The sequence below is a fragment of the Colius striatus genome, chromosome 2 (genome assembly GCF_028858725.1).
Source record: "Colius striatus isolate bColStr4 chromosome 2, bColStr4.1.hap1, whole genome shotgun sequence".
Classification (NCBI taxonomy): domain Eukaryota; kingdom Metazoa; phylum Chordata; class Aves; order Coliiformes; family Coliidae; genus Colius; species Colius striatus.
The window spans coordinates 15,794,651-15,817,519 of NC_084760.1; the positions used below are offsets into that span (position 1 = coordinate 15,794,651).

The window sequence follows — 22,869 nt, forward strand, 5'->3', positions numbered from 1 at the left end:
AAAATATGTCAAGTAATGAGGTATCACTACTTGCTCATTTAGCTAATTTTATACTTAGGAGAATAATCTATTGTATTTACATTTAAAGCAAGTCCTTTCTGATACAGTATTTAATTGAAATCCCCTAAATAGAAACATTCTTACAATGACACAAGAACAGAAGATGCTAAATGAAGCCATGGAAGAATGTATGCACGAGCTACAGTACATCCCAGCAGCACAGAGGTGAGTCCTACTATATCATGTTGTAGACATCAAACATTACAATGCTTTCAGCAATAGCTTCCCATTTCAAGAAAGTTAACACTGTCCTCGTTTGCATTGTAAATGTTATTAAATTATTAAGTTCTTATTGTGTTTATTAACACATTAATGTGTTCTTAACATTGTTATTAATATGTTTAATATGCAAGTGATATTTAGGCACTAATGTATGGACATTTCAGGTCCCATGGAATCTCTGCTTAAAACAATACCACTAACTGAAGATTACACACCTGTGCTCACACCCATACATACACACTCCATGGGCAATCTGAGTTGTTTCTTTTCCAGCACCATTTCAATGAGATTACTATATGTGCTTTTATAATGTGGTTCCAGGTACTTTAAACAGACACAAATCTCTTTTTTTGACCTGGTAATTACAGAGGTAAGTTTTTAGGAAGTCTTGTCTCTTCATCAGACTGTGATATTTTTCAGTAGGTCACATTCAGTCCTGGAGTTTGCTCTTAAATAAAATAGGACAATGGCACTTACTGTTCTTTCCTAAAATGCTGTCAGGTCTATGACTGCCAACAACGCACAGAACAAAGAACCATCACTACTATTAAAGAGGTTTCACATGAACTATAAAAGAACATAAACCAAGAGCGAATAAAATATATTACACTACAAAGTGATGTTCCACAGCACATGTTTACATAGTAGCCACAGCAGTTCTTTCTCCAGCTGGGTTGGCAAAATGATTACCATGCTGCTACTGCAACTCTGAACAGGACAGAAAACTTTGGGTAACAGACAGGAAAAAGGACAATCTGCAAAAGGTCATCCATTTATTGCACAGAATAGCCTTTACCAGGTTACCAAATTCTTAGAGCTTTGAAATAAATGGGACTTTTCAGCACCAAGCTCAAGAGCAATTGATTTATTAAAAATAAGCATACTCTACCAGCAAAGATAACTTTTTATGCATAAAGAGAAACCTTATGTGCATGTAACATACTGACTTTCATTCCTATGGGAGGAAGGAAGGTCTTTCAGTGGAAAAGGAATGCTATGATGCAAAGCATCAAGGCTCACTTCTCCATTTTGCAACTTCATTTCATTCACAGTTCTTTTACAAAACACTGATGATCCCGCTTCTCTACGGCACACAGCTTCTGTCCTAAGAACTATCAATATTGTAGTGATAGGTATCACACGAACACAGATATAAAGGTGAGAAGAAAGACATAAGATGTCATGTCTGTCATCATTCGCCCCTCCTTTGGAGACCAATCATTGATCCAACTGGACATTTGATTTCCCTCACCATTTCTTTTACTTCTATCTCAATTACAGCTCATGTTGTCAAAATATTTTCACTCTTCCAGCATGAATTATTTGCAATTCTATGTGCAGAGTAATATCAATAAAATAGTAAAAAAAGCATAGTATGAGTAAAAGCATTGACATGTAAAGTTATTCTCCATGCCCTGAGTAAAACTAAGAGTATATTTACTGCTCATTATACCAGCACCAAACACACGGTAGCACTAGATGGATAACAGCACACTGCAGCTTACTGTTCTCTCTGATTGCCTTTTGAAGGCTAAAAGCATAATCATTTTCCCAGCTTGTAAAAACTGTCAGTGACACATAATAGACAAAAGTAATATTTTTTTGGTCAATGGTACACTGAAAAAAGATAATATTATTAGTGAAAGTACTTACATTTTTATTATGAACAAGGTATCACTAGACAATACTGCTATTACATACTCTGCTTGGTATATGACAATGTATGAAAGGCTTGGATCATGACAGTCATGCTGAGAGTGAAATTAGAGCTACAATACAATTACATTTCATTGTGTTGTTTCCATTTACACCATTGTTCAGTTTCTGGTTTCACTGGAAAGATTTTTACCAACTACATAGTGTTACTTTTGATGATGACATTTGCTTATCAAAAAAGGTAAGATAGTTGAGGAGATGATCAGTCACAAAACTGCCTTTCCTTATTTCTTCTGATTTGATCACATTTAGAACAATTAACTAATGGACTTCTTAAAAGCTTTTCACGACAGTACATTTCTTCTGAGGCTGACAATCTCACTATTTTTACATAAACATATTAATGGCTCCCATCAGATGAACTATTAATACACATACATGTAACTCTTGGTTAGTACTCACATAAGAGACTTAGAAAACTCTGATATCTGCAACCAAAATCCTACTGCTCTTATTAATGCTGAGCAACCAACAGAGCAAATGAGAAACCGCTTAAAAGGTAGAGAATTACTCCATCTCAGAAAGATTATTATCTGATCTCCTACACAAATAGCATCAGAAAATTTAGGACAATGGTACCAATGACAAAAACATGCCCTATTTAAGAAGAGGTAATTTCATTGTAAGTGTTCCAAAGGCACTCTTGAATTTTTAATTTAAACTTTGCTATCGTGCAGCAAGATGAGGATCAAACCTGATGCTGTGGCACAGTTTACTTAATGCACGTCAAGCTGAAAGAACAAGAAAGTGTCTATTTTGTGTAGCTCTGCATTTCGGTAATTTCTTCTACCCAGGCAACTCTGCTAAGTGACTCTCCTCTGTGCAAGAGTGGCAACAGAAAATCTTGTATGATTCAGCAGGAGATGAACAGGAGATGAAAGATTGGGGTAGCTGAAGCCATGTTACTGCGAACTTTGAGGGTGAACCAAGGAAAGGGCTGAGAATGGAAAGAAAGGGGTCTGGGCAGAAGATAAGTAGGACTCATTTCACTGAACTTTGCATGTCTGAAGATGCTGTGCTGGAGCCAGTTGTGCCAGACTCCTTTTAGAGCACACAGAATTTAGAGAAGCAGACATTTTAGGGTGCAGTTCTTCTTGCCTATTTCAGATATTGACTACAGGGCGATGAACCAGGTGCAGAAGTGTACACTTCTCTGCTGGCTAGCAAGCAAGCTTGAAGCGATGAGTTGACAGCTATTCTGTGGACACCTACACTTGCCGAGTCTAATCCCACTCTTTAAGGCTCCTGGCTTGTTCCTTTGAAGAATGATGTCTCTCTAGCTGTCAATGGTAGGATTCCCTTTCTCTATTCCACAGTCTCTCCAGCCCCTGAAGTACCGCTTAAGCCATACAGGTGTATTGACGAAGCATGATGTGAGGGACACGGACTCATGCAATTCCTTGAACAGCAAAGTGGGATAAGCTGGCTAGAAGATTTGTACTTAAATCTGCTCAAAGCAGTCTGGCCATCCCCCTTGGATGTTTTTTTGTCTGACCACACTTAGGAACTGTAAGCCATGAGGAAATTGGAGAGGAGGTAGTAGGAGTGCTCAAAGGACAGTAAAAGAGGTTTTTCCTCTGGACTGATGGTGCAAAGAGGCGGTATCTTGCATTGCCTTCTCATACAGACACTTCTGCCTTGGTTTCTTTCTTCAGTAACATCAAATCTTGCCTTTTTCATAATCTAGAAGGAAGTCAGGGCGGGGAGAGGGAGCAATTCTGACTGGTCAAACTTCCATCACGTAGAGAATTTCTATGGGGATGGCCAGACAACCCAGGAGAGGAACATCTCATTTCAAAGACTTCTTGTAAAGCAACACTTTTGAAGCTATTGGCCACCACAAATTGAATTTTTGCAATATGAAAAATGACTACATGAGTAAATGAAGTAAACTATGTATGAGTGTCTGCCTGTGAGCAGCAAGGACTTTTATAAATACTAAGTCATTTCAAAGCAATTCTCGGGTAACTTATGAGGAGAAACATGCAACAGATAACAGAAATAATACTGCAGTTTACTCTTTTGGTTCTTTGAATGTCTTAAGTCTATGACACTGCAGTTAAATATTTGTGGACTTCAGTCTGAAAATCTAAACAGATTGTCAAATATTCATAAATTCAAGACAGTTCAGAGATGAACCTTCTAACAGAGACCTGAAGAGATATAGAGGCAACACATTCTCTTTACTGAGGTCTAAATAAGTAACTTACTGAGGTCTGTTCAACAGGAAATGATAACTGAATGTCAGTATTACACAGTATTTTCATGTCTTACTCAGAGTAAGCTATACCAAATATGTGTATGTATACATATAGCACCTAGCAATGTAAGAGAATTCAATACAGATTTAAATAAACTTAACATTTTACACTATTGGTCTCCTTTTGGAAGGACCATCACATTCTGAAACTGCATGCCTGTCAAACCAAAGTTCAAAAACTGATGAAGCTGTAAACATATGCCACGGCTGATAAAAATATTTGCACTTTGACAACATGCCAGTGTCTTAGATCCCAGCATCTCTAACTTGCTGGGCTGGTTTTTTTTTCTCTGTCACTTCTTGTCAACTTAAAGAAAAAATAGCAGATGAAACAAACTAGGTAATCAAATGAACTGCCTAAAAATCACTGAAAGTTTAACTTAAACACTTGAAATACCAGTACATGTACAAAACAAAAGACTATGAGCATATTTTGGTGAAAGGCATTGACACACACAGAGAACAGTCACTTCATGGGATAAACCCCACTGCTCGGGAGAAGTGTTTACACATGAAATGCCAGTGGATGTCATTGAAGAGCCAAGCTTTGTTCTGAAGAGGCAGAAATTCACTGGGTGCCTCAATCCCTTTTTTCCCTTCTCTTTGTATATCAAATTCGTTAGCAGGAAGCAAGTTTGGACCAGCGAGCAATACGATGTGCCTGTTTTCATCTCTTCTCTCTTTGTTCTATTTTAAGCGTTGCCAAAGTGGTTATTACTTAGGTTAATTTAATTTACACGCCATCTAAAGTATGGAAAGGACTCTGGGCAAGAAATGTTATACAATCAGAGACCAAATTCCTTTGTCACACAGTTTACATTAGGCTGCTGCTCCTTCTCTTCTCAGAAACAAAGCCAACATTGCCCTGGCCAATAACCCTGGCTAGCAAATATGCTGCCAGACTGATGCTTGTGGGAACAAGGCCAGTGACCATCCTCATTTATCATCTGTCTTCTGTCTTGCAATGCTGCTGTTATCTGAGTCTTAGCCAGCTGAACCCAACTGCCCTTCATGACTTGTAAAGAGTACTGGAGGAAGGAGTTGCTTTTAGGGCTATACCTTAGGTGTGCTCAGAGGTAAGACATGATGTGCAGGGTAACTGTTGCCCAGACTCTTTCCTATTCATATGCAGACTCTTCCATGAGGAAACAATATACCAACAGGCTTCTGCAAAGCTGGGTGAAATTTTTTTCAGATGAATAATTTTTTTTTCAGCAAAGAAAAAGGACTGAAATGTGCTGTGAACTGATACCTGTTCTGTCTGATGCTGACAGTATTTTTTTTATGTCATTCATATTTATTCATATTTAAGGAAATACTTAGGCTGAGTTGTGTCCTTTCAAGATGGATATCATAAGCTGTTAGATTTGAAATAATTTTGCATCCAACTTAAAAGCTTGCCAAAATTGTACTGAGTTCTGCATATTTCATTATTTATGATATGCACTTCAGAGTATCTAAGGGCCATTATCTGCACTGCAAACTCTATTAGTTACATTACAGCTATGTATACAGGGTTTCAGTTATTAACACAATCAACTGCAGTAAAGCAGAAAGCTTTTATTATCAATTATTATTATCATTACCCTTGAAAATCACTTTAAAAATATCTGTTGATCCTCTTTTTTGTCTTTGGTCAGGTTTACTGCTTTTCATTTGAGTTCTGTTGCTAACAGTTCTACTCTTAGTAAAAAAAAATACTGAAGAAACCCTCAAAGCTGAGTTTCACACTCACATGTAAAAGTCCTAAATCAGACTAAAACAATGTCTCTGACTATAGTGCTTCTTTGCACTCAGCTAAACACACTTTTTCAAATCTCAGCCCACCAATATCTTATCATCTTAGCACACATTTTAAACGTGTTTTCTGGAAAAAAAAATCAAAATTATTAAAAGTGAGGTTTATTTTCTAATATATCCAGAATTAAATAATTTCTTGGCTGTTATAGATTTAGAGATAACTCATATTTGAAATACCATGCTGGAATCAAAGAAGAATCTCTGCCCGTATTTATATGCAAAGACCCACTCCGACTGTAACTGCACTGAAGCTACATGCAAGCAAGCAAAATATCAAAGGTGATCTGTAAAACAAAAGAGTGCAAAGAAAACTCCAGTTGTATGTTTGCAGGGAAGAATAGTTTGGAAACTTTTAAAATATTAATGCAAATTCTTCAGTCCCATGAGAAAAGTAATACCTAAAATGGTTTGTAAGAAATGTACTGGCCAGGTTTCAAAATTAATCTTTCTACAAAACATTTTGATCTGTTCTCTGGAACTCTGTGTGACATTTGCTAAAAGTATCAGGGAAAATGGCACAGTGGAGAATCTGCTTAATTCAACAAAAAATGGTGGCATTAAAAAAGCCTTGAGCAGATATTTGAGTAGACAATTGTATATGACAAGTCAGTTGGGCCCAAAACTTCATCTAGACACTTGAAACAACCCTGTGAAGGATATACTGCAGATCCATCTGTTTCTGTTATTCCCAGTTTTAAATTAGACATCCTGAGTTCCCAAATCATTACTTAAAAATGGAATGAGTCACTTTGTGCTAAACAGGCTCATTCAAATGAAAAAAAATCAAGTCTATCAAAATTAAGCTAGATCATCTGATTCTAAACAAAGAGACAAGAGTTAACTCCTGTGCCATGGAATGAGAGTACATGGAATGAGAGTATTTTTCCTCTGGATGACCGCAGGTACCCTAAACCTTTCAACAAAATCCCACAAGGTCCAGAAAGACACAAACCGTGTACTTGATGAGGCAAGAAGTACAGGAAGAGTAATAAAATTCAAGATTAAGGATGACATTCTTTTACAGATAGGCATTTATGTAGAAATGTTTCATATAAAGATAGTAGACTTTTTCCCCCTCTTAATAGTACTTGGGCATAGCTCTATTGCTTTTTACTATCCTAATTTTGGTATTATTTCAACTCAGTGTTTATACTTGCACAAAGTAAAATGAATGCAGCGTGAATTATATGGAAAATATAATAAATATCCTCTTTAAAAATAAATAAAAATCCTCTTTAAACAAAGATCAGTTAAATAGTGTCAGAATTATCAGTAGGTTGTCCTAGAAAGCATTTTGTAAAAAACACAACAGAAACATAACAGTGAAGCTGCACTTAACAAATACATTTGCTGTATTTTGAAATTATAGTTCTACAAGACATGTATTTCATAATTTAGCTAAAATCAAGATTATACTCTGGAAGGGAATAAATTCCCCTAAACCCCACATTATTTATATATTAGAAATATTCTGAAGTCAGTTGTTATTGCAGTAATATCTCTGCTAAAGAAATCTAGAGAGAAATTCTAAATAGCACGAATATTCTTAAGTACAAGTCAACCAACTACATAACAGGAGACAAAGTCAAAATGTATATTTCAGGAAACAGGAAAAGAGTCACATGTAACACTAACTCAACAGAGCAGCAGGACTTTGTTTGAAAATACTAGCCCTTATTAGGAAATCTTTTGGAAGATGAGTAACTGGAACTGAATTATGTTTCTATTAAGGGTAGTGAATTCCTCAGCTAGACGGCAACAGTAAATAGAAGAGAACATGCTTACATTCACTCAATAGTTTCAAAGAATTTAAGTATCATTACTAGAACAAAGAGTTCCTCTAACAAAAACAATAAATTTTTTTTTCTTTGTTTTTAATATTGTTCTTCATCCATTTTTTCGTTTCCCCCCTCCTGCTGCAGAAACACGCTGGTACATACAGGATTGGTGTGAACCTTTTGCTGGGTTCACTTTGTGCTCTCTGCTGCCAGGGTGTCAGGTTAAGAGCCCAGATCCTATCACGGTCCCTAAGGCACCATCACCATCCCTGCTGCTGCACTACAGACTTGGGTTTTTTTTTTTTTAGATTAGCTGCAAGGAGAAATCCATCTTAATGTCCATTCTTTTCATGCAACAGAGACATTGTCCTCATAGATCACCACAACTATGCAAAGCAAGCTCTAATAGCCTGCTCTGGGAAAAACAACATGGATGGGAAAGACTCTCATGGAGATAATACCCAACAGCCAAACAAAGCTTGTGGATGGACCACCATACTTCTGCTAGGCTGCAGAAAGTTACTTTTCAAGTACATGGTCTAACATTAAGCAAAAGATTTGTAAAATGTGCAGACTTAACAAAATGGAGGTATCTGTAGGTAAGGAAGCTCATGTGTAAATGCTAAATGTTCTTACAGACATAGATGCACAGTGTAAGCAAATACCTGGAAATGCTCCTCTACAACACAGTGAACAATAAGGAAGTTACAGAAGACTAAATTAAATCTGTAAGGTAACTGCACAAGCTGTTAAGACTCATGGTTATTTGGACTTAAAAGATAATCTTCTGAATCTACCATTAGAAAATGTGAGATCTTGCAGCATTTCATCCAGATGAACAGGAAATAGCAATATAAAAGAACAACATCATTAAAGAAATCCTATGGAAACAGCAATGGCACATTATGCTAGATGAGAAATAAAAAAAAAAGGGCTATTTCATCCCTGGCATGACAAATTTCTTAGAGACATTTAAGATATCTCTCTCTCTGTTCTGACTATTGGAAACTACTGTAAATTCGAGACAAATACAAAATTTATTAGTAAATAATTTATACCTGTTTGTCCTTACACTACAGATTCTGACACTGTTGCCCTTTAGCTTAAAAAAGCTCTTCCACAGAACAATCATACCACTGTTCAACTTTCATTTTTTTAGGCTGAACAAATCTTGATTCCCACAAACATCCAGCATCCATTTTCTTGAATGTTGAATGATCAGGATTCCAGATGAGCTGACTTCTGTGCCTCATTCAATGATGTTAACATTTTCTTAGCTATCCATGGAAACACCTTGCATGATGCACCCAGGACAGCATTTGCCTGTCTCCTGGACAGACCTTGTACAACGTTTACAATCATACTGTGATTTTTATTATACCCAATGTCTCCCTCCTCCTCTTGTTTCTCCTAGACGACATGGCTCCCAGGTTGCATCTGGACATTTTCCTTAGTTATTCTGAAAGGAATAATCACTATCATGTTTTATCTGAGTTCTGTTCTTCTAGTCCTCAAGTTCATCAGTCCTTCCTCTATATCACCTGCAAGTGACATACTTTCCCAATCAGTATCAGCAGCATATTCTAGCAGTATACACACTATCTCCCATTTTTTGTTTTAGAAAATCGACTGGGAAGACCTTTCTGTCTCTTGTTTTAGTAAAACCAGATGATGCCTCCCTCATAACCAGTTTCTTACTGACATCCAGTATTCTTTACTGATCTCCATGCTTTCTATTCAGTCTAATAATAATAATGATAATAGATGATTTATTGAAGTCCATATAAAATAAGTTTTGAACTTTGTCTGGCAACCAGCTTTCTTATCAAATCAATGTAATTTGTAGAATAACCACAATTTCTTTCACTATAGTCATAATCTCAATAGGTTAAGAGGTAAAAGAAACATTCTCAGAAATGCATCCTTGTCATTGTTTATACTTGATAGTCAGTCAAAATGAAATGTGAAACAAACACACGAAAAAGCCTGGCCACTGCAGGAAAAGGTATTCATCATCCTTGTAAGGAAATAACATTACTGAAAGAGGCAATGGTTTTCTCAAGACAGACAACAAACAATCCCTCCCTTAGCCCAAAGGCCTCCACCCTCCGGCACATTTTATTTCTTATTTATTATGATCTGCTTTAGCTGTCTGTACTATCTAGACCTATACGAAATCACTTGGTGCATCATCACATAAGGAAGGACAGAAAATTAACCCTCTTGGCATTGCCAAACAGAGACTATGAAAATGAAAATCTGAGAATGTTTTTCTAGCAATGTTTACTCTGAAATGATGTAGCTTTGAGCCTGGAAGATTGCTTTATTCTGATTAATTTCCATGTTTTGCAGGCAGTGCTATTTTTACCACAGCACAGTGGTGCTTGCTAACAGTCACCAAGTACCTCCAGTGAACCATCTAATGGATGAAGTTGTCTTATCTAAATGTTTACCTAAAGTTCAGTCATCCAACGAAACAATAAGACAGACTCTTCTTAATACCAGTATTAGCAGGTGAGACGTGGGGCAGTCAATCAGATGGAGATGTGTTCTTAAAGCTAGAGTGAGCACCTAAAAAGAGCACAGCTATTCTGTGGATTATCAAGATCCCTGTCTGCTCAGCGACAATTTCCTCACTTAGATGACAGTACCTGTTCTCAAATTGAGAATGTGGATCCAATTCAAAAGAACATACAGAAAGACACTTCTTTAATGGGAAAATTACAGGAATTCCACATGAGGATGTGTGCAAATTTTACACAGGGGAACATATTATAAGATTCTTGCATAGTTTTGCTCAGGTTGCCAGTTACTTCCTGAGTGAAGCAGTCAGATACTTAAAAATTTCTTGCAAGTATCCACTTCACTGATACACATAAGTGAACAGAGTCTTTTTCACTGTTTTCACCTTGTGGCAATCCCGATTTCAGCTCCAGGTATGTCACCTCTCTCTGAAACACTAATATCTAGAGCTTCATTTCAGGTTGTGGATGTTAAATTTCACAAATGGGAGGTGGACAGCAAATTACTTTGGTTCTCAGGTAGAAATATCTCATTGTATTTAGTACCATAAACATGGCAAGGTATTTCCATTTACAAAAATGATCCAATATCAATGTAATGCCAGACCAGACAAGTGCCCCATTCTTCCAAGCTCCTTAGCTGTCCTTCTCTGCCCCTCTTCCACTCTTGTCTGTTTTGAGCCATTAATGGGAACAATATACAATATCGTAGGCTAAATTTCACCTTCATCTTATATGAGATCATTAATGTTTCTTAAGCAATGTCAGTGGAAAACTAATCTGAATACCAATCGCAATGCCTTTAAGAGAAAAGTTGTCCTTCATTACAACTACCTAAAGAATGAAAATCTTTTAAGTCTTTCAACAAAAAACCCTAAAACATAGTCAGTCATCCTGTTATTTTGCCTAACAGAGAAAAATCTCTTTTGCCGACCCAGCAGACAATTGCATTAGACTGAATACCTCATAGAGATGTGACACTACCAAACCTCTGATAGCAAGACAGTGAAGATATATTGTCAGAATGTTTGCAAAGCACTTTCAGCACTTTAAAAGAAGAAGAAAATTGTGCTGCTACTAGCAGGTGATCTTTCTGAACCCCTGAGAAGGGGTTAGAGAGAAAAAGAGGGGAAATTCTTTCTTCCTCTTAAAGCATGCCTATGCATGTACCAGGAGGGCTGAAGGGATCCAGGGATAGGAATACTTTTTATCTGAGATTCAGTTTTTCCTTTTCTCTGAAACTTGTCTCACTGGTGATACCCCTACCATTACCTCCATCCACTCTGAAATGCATTATTATTATGTCTCTATATTCTCTAATAAAACTCTTTCATAGAATCATAGAATGGTAGGGTTGGAAGGGACTTTAGAGAGCATCTAGTCCAACCCCCATGAAGCAGATTTATCTAGATCAGGTTGCATAGGAACATGTCCAGGTGGGTCTTGAAGACCTCCAAGGAAGGAGACTCCACAACCCCTCTGGGCAGCCTGTGCCAGGGCTCCCTCACCTGAATAGGGAAATAGATTTTTCTTATGTTTTAGTGGAACTTTTTGTGTTCCAGCTTCATCCCATTACCCCTTGTCCTGTTGCTAGCTACTATAGAAAAAGGGATGTCCCATGTTTCCTCCTATGGCAGCAGATTTTATCTCTTTCAAAACAAACTCAAACCTTCAAATCAATCAGTCACTCATTGGTTGGGAAACTATAATATAAGAATATCTGAATGGGAATAGAGCATTGTATCACCCAATCAATACAATAGATAATGATTTCCCATCATAAGCTACTTTCCTACCATTTTCCAATGGCCTAGTTGCTGTAGTTATTAAAAAAAATCTGCACTTATATATCTAACTAGAATACGTGCATATATTTATTTACAAAAATTAGGCTAGCAAAGAAAGATAGAACATGCCTGGAGCTATTTTCACTCTTCTGTGTTCTTTATGAGAGTTTTGCTTCTTTTTTTCCCCTCTGTTATGTTTCTTTTCTTCTTTTTAACAGTGATAGCATAAACAGAGATGGATTTTCCTTGGGAATACTGACAGAAGAGTACAAGCTTTTTTCTTATTTGTTATTAACTATAAAATCTACTCAATTTGTGGGCACAATGAACAAACCATAGTCAGTAAAGATTTCATTCTTGCCATGTAGAGTTACTGAAAGCAGTATGAAATCCTCAACATTACCAACAGGAAGGTGCATCAGAAATATACACTTTTCCTTGCAGATTTGCATTAAAAAACCCTGCTTCTTTCACTGACAACCTTACAACACACATATTCAGAATGAAAATATTTTCCAACAGCACTGACAAGAGTACACAATGTAATGTGATTACTGGTCCTTCTATACCTAAGAAGCAAGTGGATCTGCCTCACATATGCAAATAGGTCCATATGGGCATATACAGACACATACATAAATGCACAGCATCATACACACATTCCTTTTTCAGTCAAAAAGATAATCAGCTCTCAGAAATAAAGTTATCTGTAGCAGATTCATAACACTACTTTTTTATAGAAAATCAAACCTGTGCAGCAGGCTAAAAGCAAGAATTGACCATCTCTTCAAACGAGAAAAGCAAGATGGAAGTTATTCTTAGTGGTTTTGAAGACAGTAGTAAACTAGAATTTCAGATCTATGGGGACTACACTGTTTCTGTTATTTTAATACTTCCTTCCTTTTTACATAGGCATGCTCTGTGTCAACAGCAGACCTTCATTTACTGAAGATCTGTATCAGAAGTTTATACTCAGCACCACTTTTTGGAGGTCCATACACATCCACACAGAATTTAGAACCTATTTTCATATAGTTAATTTTAAGGACATAGTTTGTATTATGTTGTTTACACAGATTTAAAAAAAAAAATCTCAATAGTTGAGACATTATTGAGTGACTTAGGTACAGTACATGAAAACTAATTGGAACTTTTTACAACCCTTGTATACTACACTGCAAGAAGGAGGGAAAGGGTCCCTGATTCAGGTCATGAGTATTCCATCTCCAGCAATAGATTTGCTTTGGAAAACTATCAAGTCTCATGTGCATATTATCCTAAAAAAATGCATCAATTCAACTCACTAATTTGGCATAATTGAACTAAAAAAACAGTGACTGACAAAACATATCAAAGTTATTTGCTCTGCTTATCCCACAGATAGCACTGCTTGCCTGAGACATAGTAAGGCAAACTAAATATCATTCGCAATTCTGTTTTACAATCATGAATCATACTTGCTGTTTGAGTTCCATTATAACTTTAGGTGTTCCATTCCTTGCAAAATTCCAGCTGTTTTGAAATTTACACCACTCAAAATTTGGAGAGCTATAATATCTTTCTATGAAGAATGGTCACATCTAAGCTTTAAATAGATAATACAGAGAAGTGTTTGGTAGTTACAGTATAGTTTAAGATATTTACTGCACTGAGAAGATCAAGTTAGGGCTCATGCAAGGCAAATCTTCCTATATTTGGTAGCTTCTTGTGCCTTCCTCTTGAGTATACAGCTCTGGTTCCTGGTCACAGCTAGACTACTAGGTAAGGTGGACCAAAGAATTGCTCTATCATGGCAACTCCTATTTCAATGACATTTAGAAGCTATAAAGGAATATCAGATCAAACTACAAAAAGTATCCTGTGAAATACTTTAAATATCTTGCCTTTAACATTAAGTAGAGTACAGCATCAACTTAAAATCCTTTCTATACTACAATACCATTTTTTACTACTTTAAGAGCATGTAATTGGTTCTGATGCATCTAAAATAGCATCCTACTGTATACAACTCTCTATATTCTAGCCCAATATTCAGGCAGAGTGCATTTCTGAGCAACACAATATTGATTACAATTCTGGCCTTCAAATGCACCTACCACACCTTTCATTTGGTCCAATTGCACGATTATATTCTTTCTGGCTTAAAATTCATAAATGAGTAGTGTAGGAAAGTATTACAATCTTTTTTGTTAAAGCTGACCAAGCTGTACATTTTGAAAACTCACTTCTGCTGCTGACCTGGCAATAAAAGAAAAACAAGGGAAAAGGGTGGATGTTTGACAATATAAATATAAACAATATTGTTACTTACCTTAGTTTAGATTAACCTGAGTACGTGAGAGGAATGCTGCAATATGTGTGCCTTCTATGCTAGGCTGAAGCTTTTCCTCTTTTCCTTCTTTTAGTAAGAAAGAACCCTCAGGGTTAGGTCCTGCTCCCACTGAAGATAAGAGCGAAAGTCTTCACTGGGGTTCATTAGAAGCAGGACAGGGACTTTAAAAGATTTTTTTCTTCCTTTTGTGTCTTTCTGTATGAGCTTTTGTTCCTCCAGGCTATGTAGATATGAAGCTTTTAAGATTTCTGATGTCACTATTAAGAGTTGAAAGTCTTATGTTCCTAATGAAGCATCATGTTGTCATCTCATTTATTTGAAATCACTGACCCCAATTTGCCATTGTTGTTTTTTGAGAAAAAATACTGGATTTACTCTTGACCAAGAAACCAAAGGTAGCTTAAAAAAAATATACCTTTTTTTTGTCACTACAGGTACAACATTTTATCCAAGTTACATAACTGCCGTTCATTTGCTTAGATTTCAGTTCCCCCATTCACACTCAATTGTTCTGCTAAAAGACACTTCCTACAGATAAAAAGTCACTCTTGGCCAAACCATTATCCACTGTTGATACTCACGTATGTCTGAGCTTCCTTGCCTACCTGTAAACAGGGTTTCTAAGAGACAAAACCACTTTGCATGGATCAGGACAGAAAGTCATTATGGTACTTATTCTAAAAAGTATTTGTATATTGTTTCTTGCAGACGCCTAATGATCAAAGAAAATTCAGATCTCAGGAATTTATCCACACCTGGAAAATCTTCTCTCTGGAACTGGTCTATATCCATACACATGTAACACAGATGCCACAGATGAAATAACGGTAAACCACGTCAGGTGAGTGTCCTGTTTCTGAAGAGCATGTGTGTTACTCACCTGTTTGGCTAAGTTGAGATGTGCTTCTGCTCCTTCGAGACACTATGGCAACCACTTTGGCACTAAGGCTGGAACGCCTTTTCTTCCCACCTGTTCCAACCATGCCGACAGCCGTGTCCGACTGACTCCCGTCATTATGCTCCAGCTTATACATCTCTCCGCTCACACTTGTGCTCTTAGTGATTCTCCCTGAAGTCCCCATCCGTCTGCCTTGCATTTTAGGAGTAAATGTACTACAGTTACAAAGTAAAAACAAAAATGTTAATTTGTCTGTGCTAACAGCATTTCCAAAAGCTTTTTTCTCAATCAGTAAATTAATTTTAAGTCTTCGCACATTCTCATTTATTTGACTCACAAATAAAAGGTTCATTTGATGCTCCTCAGAGTATATATTTCCAGTATTATAATTTGATTTCCACTTCTTCAAGGGAAATAAATAAAATGAACACTTTCCTGTGTTTTTCAGATTGAAAGAGAGACATGCAACACCTAAACGTCATGTGGAGCCTTCCTGTCTATATCCCTAGAATATTGAAAATGGTAAACTAGGAACTCAAAGAAAATGAGTATGGGCCCAGAAAACACATGTAGGTTAATACTTGTATCTTATCAGCACTGTGCACCACCACCTTAAGACCTAATAGATATGAAGATACCATCTTCTATACTTTCATACTTCACAGAAAGTGATCATATAAAACATAGTATTTTTCAGGTCTTCACTCTTTCAAGTTCTTTAAAGGTAAATCAAATAATCGTGGTATGAAAACAAAATAATTTTGAGGAAAAAAAAAACCCCTAATAACCCACTAGAACTTTCATTGATTGACAGAAAGAGGAATCACTCTGTCAGTTTGAATTTCTTTAGCTATCACATTGCATGTGAATGTTTCTATGCAAATCTCTTTCATGCTCCTGCACACACAGGCTGGATAAAGTATTCAGAAACACACTCTAGAGAACAATCTCAAATACACACAGGAAACGCTAATAGTATTAACAGTGCTACAACCAAGCAATGCCCTTGCTCTAACAGCAATACAAAATAGCTATCACTCTGAAGATACTCAGACATGTAAGCCTGACTAACTTCAGATGTAGTTGTTACATCAGCCTCACATGTGGGAAATTCCTTGGTCTCATACTGCTCATTAGCAAACCTACTGAAAACATACTCATTTTAGTGGGGTTTTTTTCAGCAATTCTGTATTTTGCATTTATTTGTTGAGTGGCAGTCCTGCTGTCCCTCCCTGCAGGGAGATGAACTGACATTCTGTCACTTCTATGGATCTGAGCCCTCCTAACGCTTAAATCAGTTCAGTCCAAAGACAGATCGAGGAAAGTATCAAATAATGTATACTTAAATTATGTTTTACTGACACAGACTAAGATTTACTAATGTGTAATCATAAGTATAAGCGGATAAAACCATATTTTTTTAAGAAACTAAAAACCTAAAGTCCTTGAAAAGGCAACAAATAACAGAAAGGTCATTATCATTCTCTGCATAGGCATTTAACTATGTTCAGTGCTGAGGACCTGCTCCTGTTAACTTCAGATAAAAACACTGGCTACCATTTTCATACAGAACAAGGTGCTGTGATCACAGAACCACAGAATCACAAGGGTGATGCACTGAAGTACTCAAGAACACGGTTCAGTGGACCACCTGAGACACAGTGAGCTTAAAATAGGTTCTCTCTTATCTCACTGTGACTTTAGTGACTGGCTTTTTGTGCTAGCATGGCAAAAATGGACGACATAAGTATTTTGATGTTTCTCTGCAAATTTCCATTGCATTTCATTGTAAATCTCCCCCAGCACTCATTCCCTCACGTGTATGTGAGCACACATGCATGCATACACAAATACATTCCATCATTCCAGGAAGAATTTTACCTGCACTTTTTGGTAATTAAAAAAAACCAAACAAAACACAAAAAGACCATCTTCCATAATTAAGCAAGTACCAAGGAAAAGGCTTTGTGTAAGGCAAACCAGTCTTGTTGATTTAAAAATAACACCCAATTGAGAATGCCCTAAAATATTTCCTATTTTCAAAGCAGATGTTCTTGAGTGAGAGAAATATTAATTTCTTGGCTATAATATAAATCATGTCTCTAATATAGTAGAGGTGTTTCCTTCATAGGCTACGTATACTGCTACTTTTTAAAGATGCAATGACTCCCAAATGAAGATATTTTTATTGCAATTCACAGAATGTAACAAGCTCAATTTTACAATATATTTATCTAACCTAGTGAATGCTTTTGTTTCAAGTAATACTGATTTCTTCCCTTACCTCCCCGCAAACACTGTAAAATGAAAAAATATGAGCTGGGATGGCAACATATGAGTCATTATTCTTCAAATACCAAATTAATTTTAAAAAGCAGTGATGAACACCACAAAATTCATATTGAAAGTTCTGATAAAAATTTGAGATGATTTATCTTTCTTACTTTGGGGGCTGCATAGTGGTCCATAGCTCTAGCACAGAATTCTGGCTATGGCTAGTGAATCTTAGGAGAAGACTTCTCTTTAAGAAGTGATGTTACTAACTTGCACACTGAATATAAAACAACCAATATGGTTAGAATTTGGTTAGAACTTATGCAGCACCCCTTCTGATTGTAACTAAAATTTCATTATCCTTTACTGGACTTGCTGAGAATATTGACATATTCATTTAAATGTCGATCCATTTTTTTTTTGCAGACCTATGGCTGAAATTGGTAAATTAGTAAGTTATATCATTGATTCAAACCTAGTTATCATAACATAATAAATAAATAGAGTTTTCATTTGCAGAATAAATAAGAGTAACATATTTATCAGTATAGTCCATTTATTTCTAAATGAAATAGTTCACTGCATTTTTATTTAAAATAGTTTTACCACATGTAGCAATTCTTTCAGTGACAAGTTCAAGAAAAATCTTATGCTATTTATAATTACTAGCACAACAACATCAAAGTGTATACCAAGAATAGTTACAATCTATCTATGCCTCTGTTTTACTTCACAGATATTTAGCACTATCCCTTGATTTTTATTACTAAAGTAAAACCTCCTTTGACTCCAGCAAGAGCAGAGCCTTCCAAATCCCCCAGGCTGGGCTCCCTGGAGCTATCCTTCAACACTAGCGTGACCTGCTACCCCCAGGCTCCCGCAACAGATGAGAAGACACTTCTCCTTTTACCAGGGGAAAAAACACTTACATTTTCTTGCCAAAACTTAGGCACTTGAGATGGATCCTATCTAAAGGTGGTGTCTGTACTACACAAGGCAAAATAAAGATTGTATTAATACATCAGCCAGAGTTGTGAAAGAAAGCAGTACTCAATTTAGCAAGGTGTCACTACCTGAAAGTTGTATCTGGGGAATGAAAGACAAGCTATTAGATAAAATCTTATTCAAACGGCATATTCAAACTGCCATAAAAATTAACCCTGAGGTAAATGCCATAAAATTAACACACTATAAGGACATTGTGGATTATACTTGCTGACATTAAACTATAGCATAAACAACTACATCGAACTTAATCAAAAACATGTAGTAACTCATTGTATAGTTTTCTATATACAGATATCTAATACACATATTCAAGATGTATAAAATTACACTGGATTAATTAGTTGGATTATAAAAATTAGTATACACTCAGTTTTTTCTCAGTAACTACATAAAGAACCTGCTGACAGTATATATCACCTGAAAAAGAAAGATAATAAATCACAGAAAACTACAATAAACTTTGCCATAAACTCACCTATATAATATCTGGAAGTATATCCTTTTAGGGAAAAACTCTTTAGTCATTAGCCTCTGCTAAAATTACAGTATCTCCTTCATCCTCTTAGACTTACTGAGGATTTATTAAAAAATACGTAAAGTGTTTATTTTCATGATCACTCATTTTTACTCCATCCATTTTTCCAATAATGCAAGCCATGAGTAAATAAATAATCCCCTGTATTCTTGCTGGTATTTTAATATAAAGTCTTTCCACACAGTTCCAAAAACTTGAATCTTTTGAAAGAATCCCTGGCCTTCACCAGCATGAGCTGGTAAGTTTCCTTTCTGTTCTGCTGAATGCAGAATCACATACTAACTCATAGCCCCTATGGCACCCTTTTGCAATGCGTTAGCTCATGAATACTAATAACCTGCTAAACATGTAATAGTTGCAGACCAAAGGGAAGATGAGCACTCCTTTATAATGAGGAGCACGACATTTCTAAAAATAAACTAAGTCTTGTTATTACTATTACATGATCTTTAATTAATAAATCCAAAGTCTAAATTACCTATCCACAAATTGTTCTGTCACTCTTACAATATATAGTGATATTTACATGTGATATATAACATTTGCTGGAAGATTAATTACCCTACAATTTATAATATTTCATAAATTAATTCAAACATGGTGCTTTACAAACCAAAGAACACATACCCTATACTAAAATTCTCTTTAGTCAGTCAAGAGACTTTTTTAGACCATAAAGAAGTGAGTTCATTCAATCATATTGTACAGTCTGTACCAACTGGAACTAAATATTGATCTCACGTGCACATTGCTCCTATATTAAATCCATCAAGTAGCTATTAGAATCAGAAAAAAACCCCTTGTTTCTACTCTAAAGTCACCATATTAGAGTTCTGCAGGTGTATGAAGACAGTAAAAATTCTGTAACTCTTGTAAATTATATCTGTTCTTGAAAATATTTCTATGTTGCAAAAAAAAGTGCTACTCAGAGACACAGATACTGCCTCTGGAATGACACAGTCCCAGTCTCACTGTGTTCAACTTGTAAACTCCCACTGAGGCAAGGGCTGGGGAAGGTTTCCTGACAGAAGTCTCCTCTGGGAGCTTGACTGGTTAAAATTTTACTTTAGAAGATTGGGAAACTTCAATGTCAGAAAATAGTATTAAAACTAGTTTTTTAAAGGGCCTTTTTCAGTGTCATAGTGACTGGTGAATTGTGCAGGTTTCACAGCTCTGACAGACTGCTGGTTTTCTAAACTTGTAAAGCTAGCATTCCTCCATGAAACGAAAGAAACTCAAAGTAAGTTTGAACATACAAAGGATAAGCAGGTTTTAACTGCTTTCTGAGAACATTTCATTGAGTTAATTTCTTTTCTCCGAAACAAACAGAGCAACTGCCTCTGATTACAGGAGCCTGTGTGTCAGACAGTGCATACCCACGGTCCTGTTGGCCTGAAGCCAACTAATCCCACAAATCATCAAATGAAACCAACACAAAAGCAGTTACTTGGTGCAGGGGTGCTGCTCAGGGTCTACTACTGCTATTAATGCTGATATGGTCAGGCTAATGGGAATCAAAGGGCAAACAGCTCAAATGACCCCAACTTGACTGCAAATAACCATGTATATATGAAGTTCAGGTGTCCCACACATAGAAAGGATGTAAGTGTTAAACCTGTAACGAGAAAATAGGTACTGGGGAGGTGTATGTATGACAAATACAAAAATGAGGAGTTTTTTATGCTTGCCACTGAATGAAGGAAACTCTTCAGCAGTGAGAAAGCTAAATTCATCAGTTTTTCTTCCTTTGTATAACACTTGGCAACAACATATTATTCTCCTTGTTATAATCTCTTGCACTGTTTTTTTCCTTCAAAGCACAAGGAACTGAAGTACCTGTGATCTCACTGCACATCATGTAGAAAGGCTACATCATTGACATGAAATAGATTGCCCACTGCTCCTTTACAAAAGTTAAATAATAGTGACAGGCAATGGCGACCAAATAGAGAATGGAGAAGGAAAACCTGAAAAGCTAAATTGAACAGTGGAAGGACAGGACTACCAAAAGTACAGAAAACATTTTTAAAAAGATAAACTGAGATGAAGATGATGCAAGTGAAAGCTACTCTGAGGTCTGAGCCAGGGCTAAAAGTATTTTCCTACATTTCTTCATTCTGAAAATAACACTGACTGCCTGTTAAAAATGTCAGCGTAATGTCCTTACACTGAAAGTTTATGAACTATATTTCATCTTAATCAACTGCAATGACTAAAGGAAAAACCAATTAAAATTATTTTTCAGTCTTTTTCAAGTCATTAAGAAAGGCTGCTGGTAATGTGACAATTTCTTTGAAAGAGGAAGCATAATTAGATAATTAAAAATGCACAAGCAATGCTCCATAGAACATTTTTCACATACAGATGTTCTGAAGGGATTAAAGGCTCCATCTCCCTCCCTCTCTTCGACAGACATATAAAGCAGTTTATAAGGATGGATTTGAAAAAATCTTTTATCTTTAGATAATGAATATTTAGAACATTAATTACTCTGGTTTCACCTTGGTTTTGTACATAAATGACCTTGGAACCAAAAGTTTCCATTTGTAATACACTGTTTGGGGGTGAAAAGGATACATTTTATTTCTTAAGCAGCTTAGCTCAACTTTTCATATATCTTGCTTCTGTGATAATAATTTGGAGGCTATTGCCCTCCATTTCCCCCTAAAAAAGCAAGAGTTGTGACTCAGGTTACATCACTGTGCTTCCCCTTGCCCCAAGAGAGCTCATCTAAGAAGTAATATTAATTAATCACCATCCACGTCCCAAATGTTTCTCTAATGAAACTGGTAATTGCACGACTTAATGAAACAGTTTTGGTGTTTGGTGTTGAGCTGCAATGATTTGGATAATCAGAAACAAAGGAGGATTGCCAGTTTACTTCAAGTATTGCAGCAGATGCTTAGACTGTAGAGATTTTAGATGCAAGATCCCAGTCTGTTATAATGCTACTGGCTTGCCCAATAGTTATATCTGCTCTTCAAATTTGTCAAACAGTAAAAATTTAGGTACGAAGTTTCCATGCCTGGTTTCTACTCAAGGTGGAATTTCTTCTCTTATTTGTTCTAAATTCCAGATGAAAAACCATACCTTTTGAAGGAATTAAAAATAACAATTAAAAAAAAATCCATATTATACTGTCACAAATTCTCTTCCCTTTGAGAAGTACTCATGGCTGATGCCTGACCAAAAGATGACAATGAGGTGATCCTTCTATTTGGCAAAAATCGTTTTCTGCTCCTTTCAGTATCTGTAAATTTGTTAAAACAACAGCCTTAAGTCATAACTCATGTTAAGAGATTTCAAAGGACAAATGGAGAGTCTGTATTACAAAGCAGTGTTGCACTCACTCACAGTTCCTACTGCTAAATAGATTCTACGTTACACTTTTGCCTCTAAGGCTAAAGACAGAAAGCCAGTATTTTCAAGGAATTCCTTCTCTTAGCTGCTCTGGGAAAGTTAGCTGGACTTTCCAGAATGCAGGGAGGCTGCAGCTTCTCTGTTGACCATCAGGCATGACTCAAGACAACGTCATCTGGACACGTTCCTGTGTGACCTGATCTAGGTGGACCTGCTTGAGCAGAGCGGTTGGACTAGATGACCTCTAAAGCCCTTCCAACCCCTGCCATTCTGTGATTCTATGATCTGATAAGAATGCAAAAAAGTGAGGTGGGCAA

At 36.4% G+C, this 22,869-nt stretch overlaps 1 protein-coding gene across 2 annotated transcripts in view; it reads right to left on the bottom strand.

Moving 5' to 3' along the window:
• RIMS1 (regulating synaptic membrane exocytosis 1) overlaps nucleotides 1–22,869 on the bottom strand; it is a 175,874-nt gene that overhangs the window by 25,985 nt on the left and 127,020 nt on the right. Inside the window, exon 28 of one of the 2 annotated variants that reach the window (XM_061989497.1) lies at nucleotides 15,358–15,590. The exons of the other annotated variant lie outside the window; for it this stretch is intronic. Within the exon in view, the coding sequence (XP_061845481.1) occupies nucleotides 15,358–15,590 (233 nt within the window). The remainder of the gene's footprint in view (nucleotides 1–15,357; nucleotides 15,591–22,869) is intronic. 2 annotated transcript variants of the gene reach the window in all.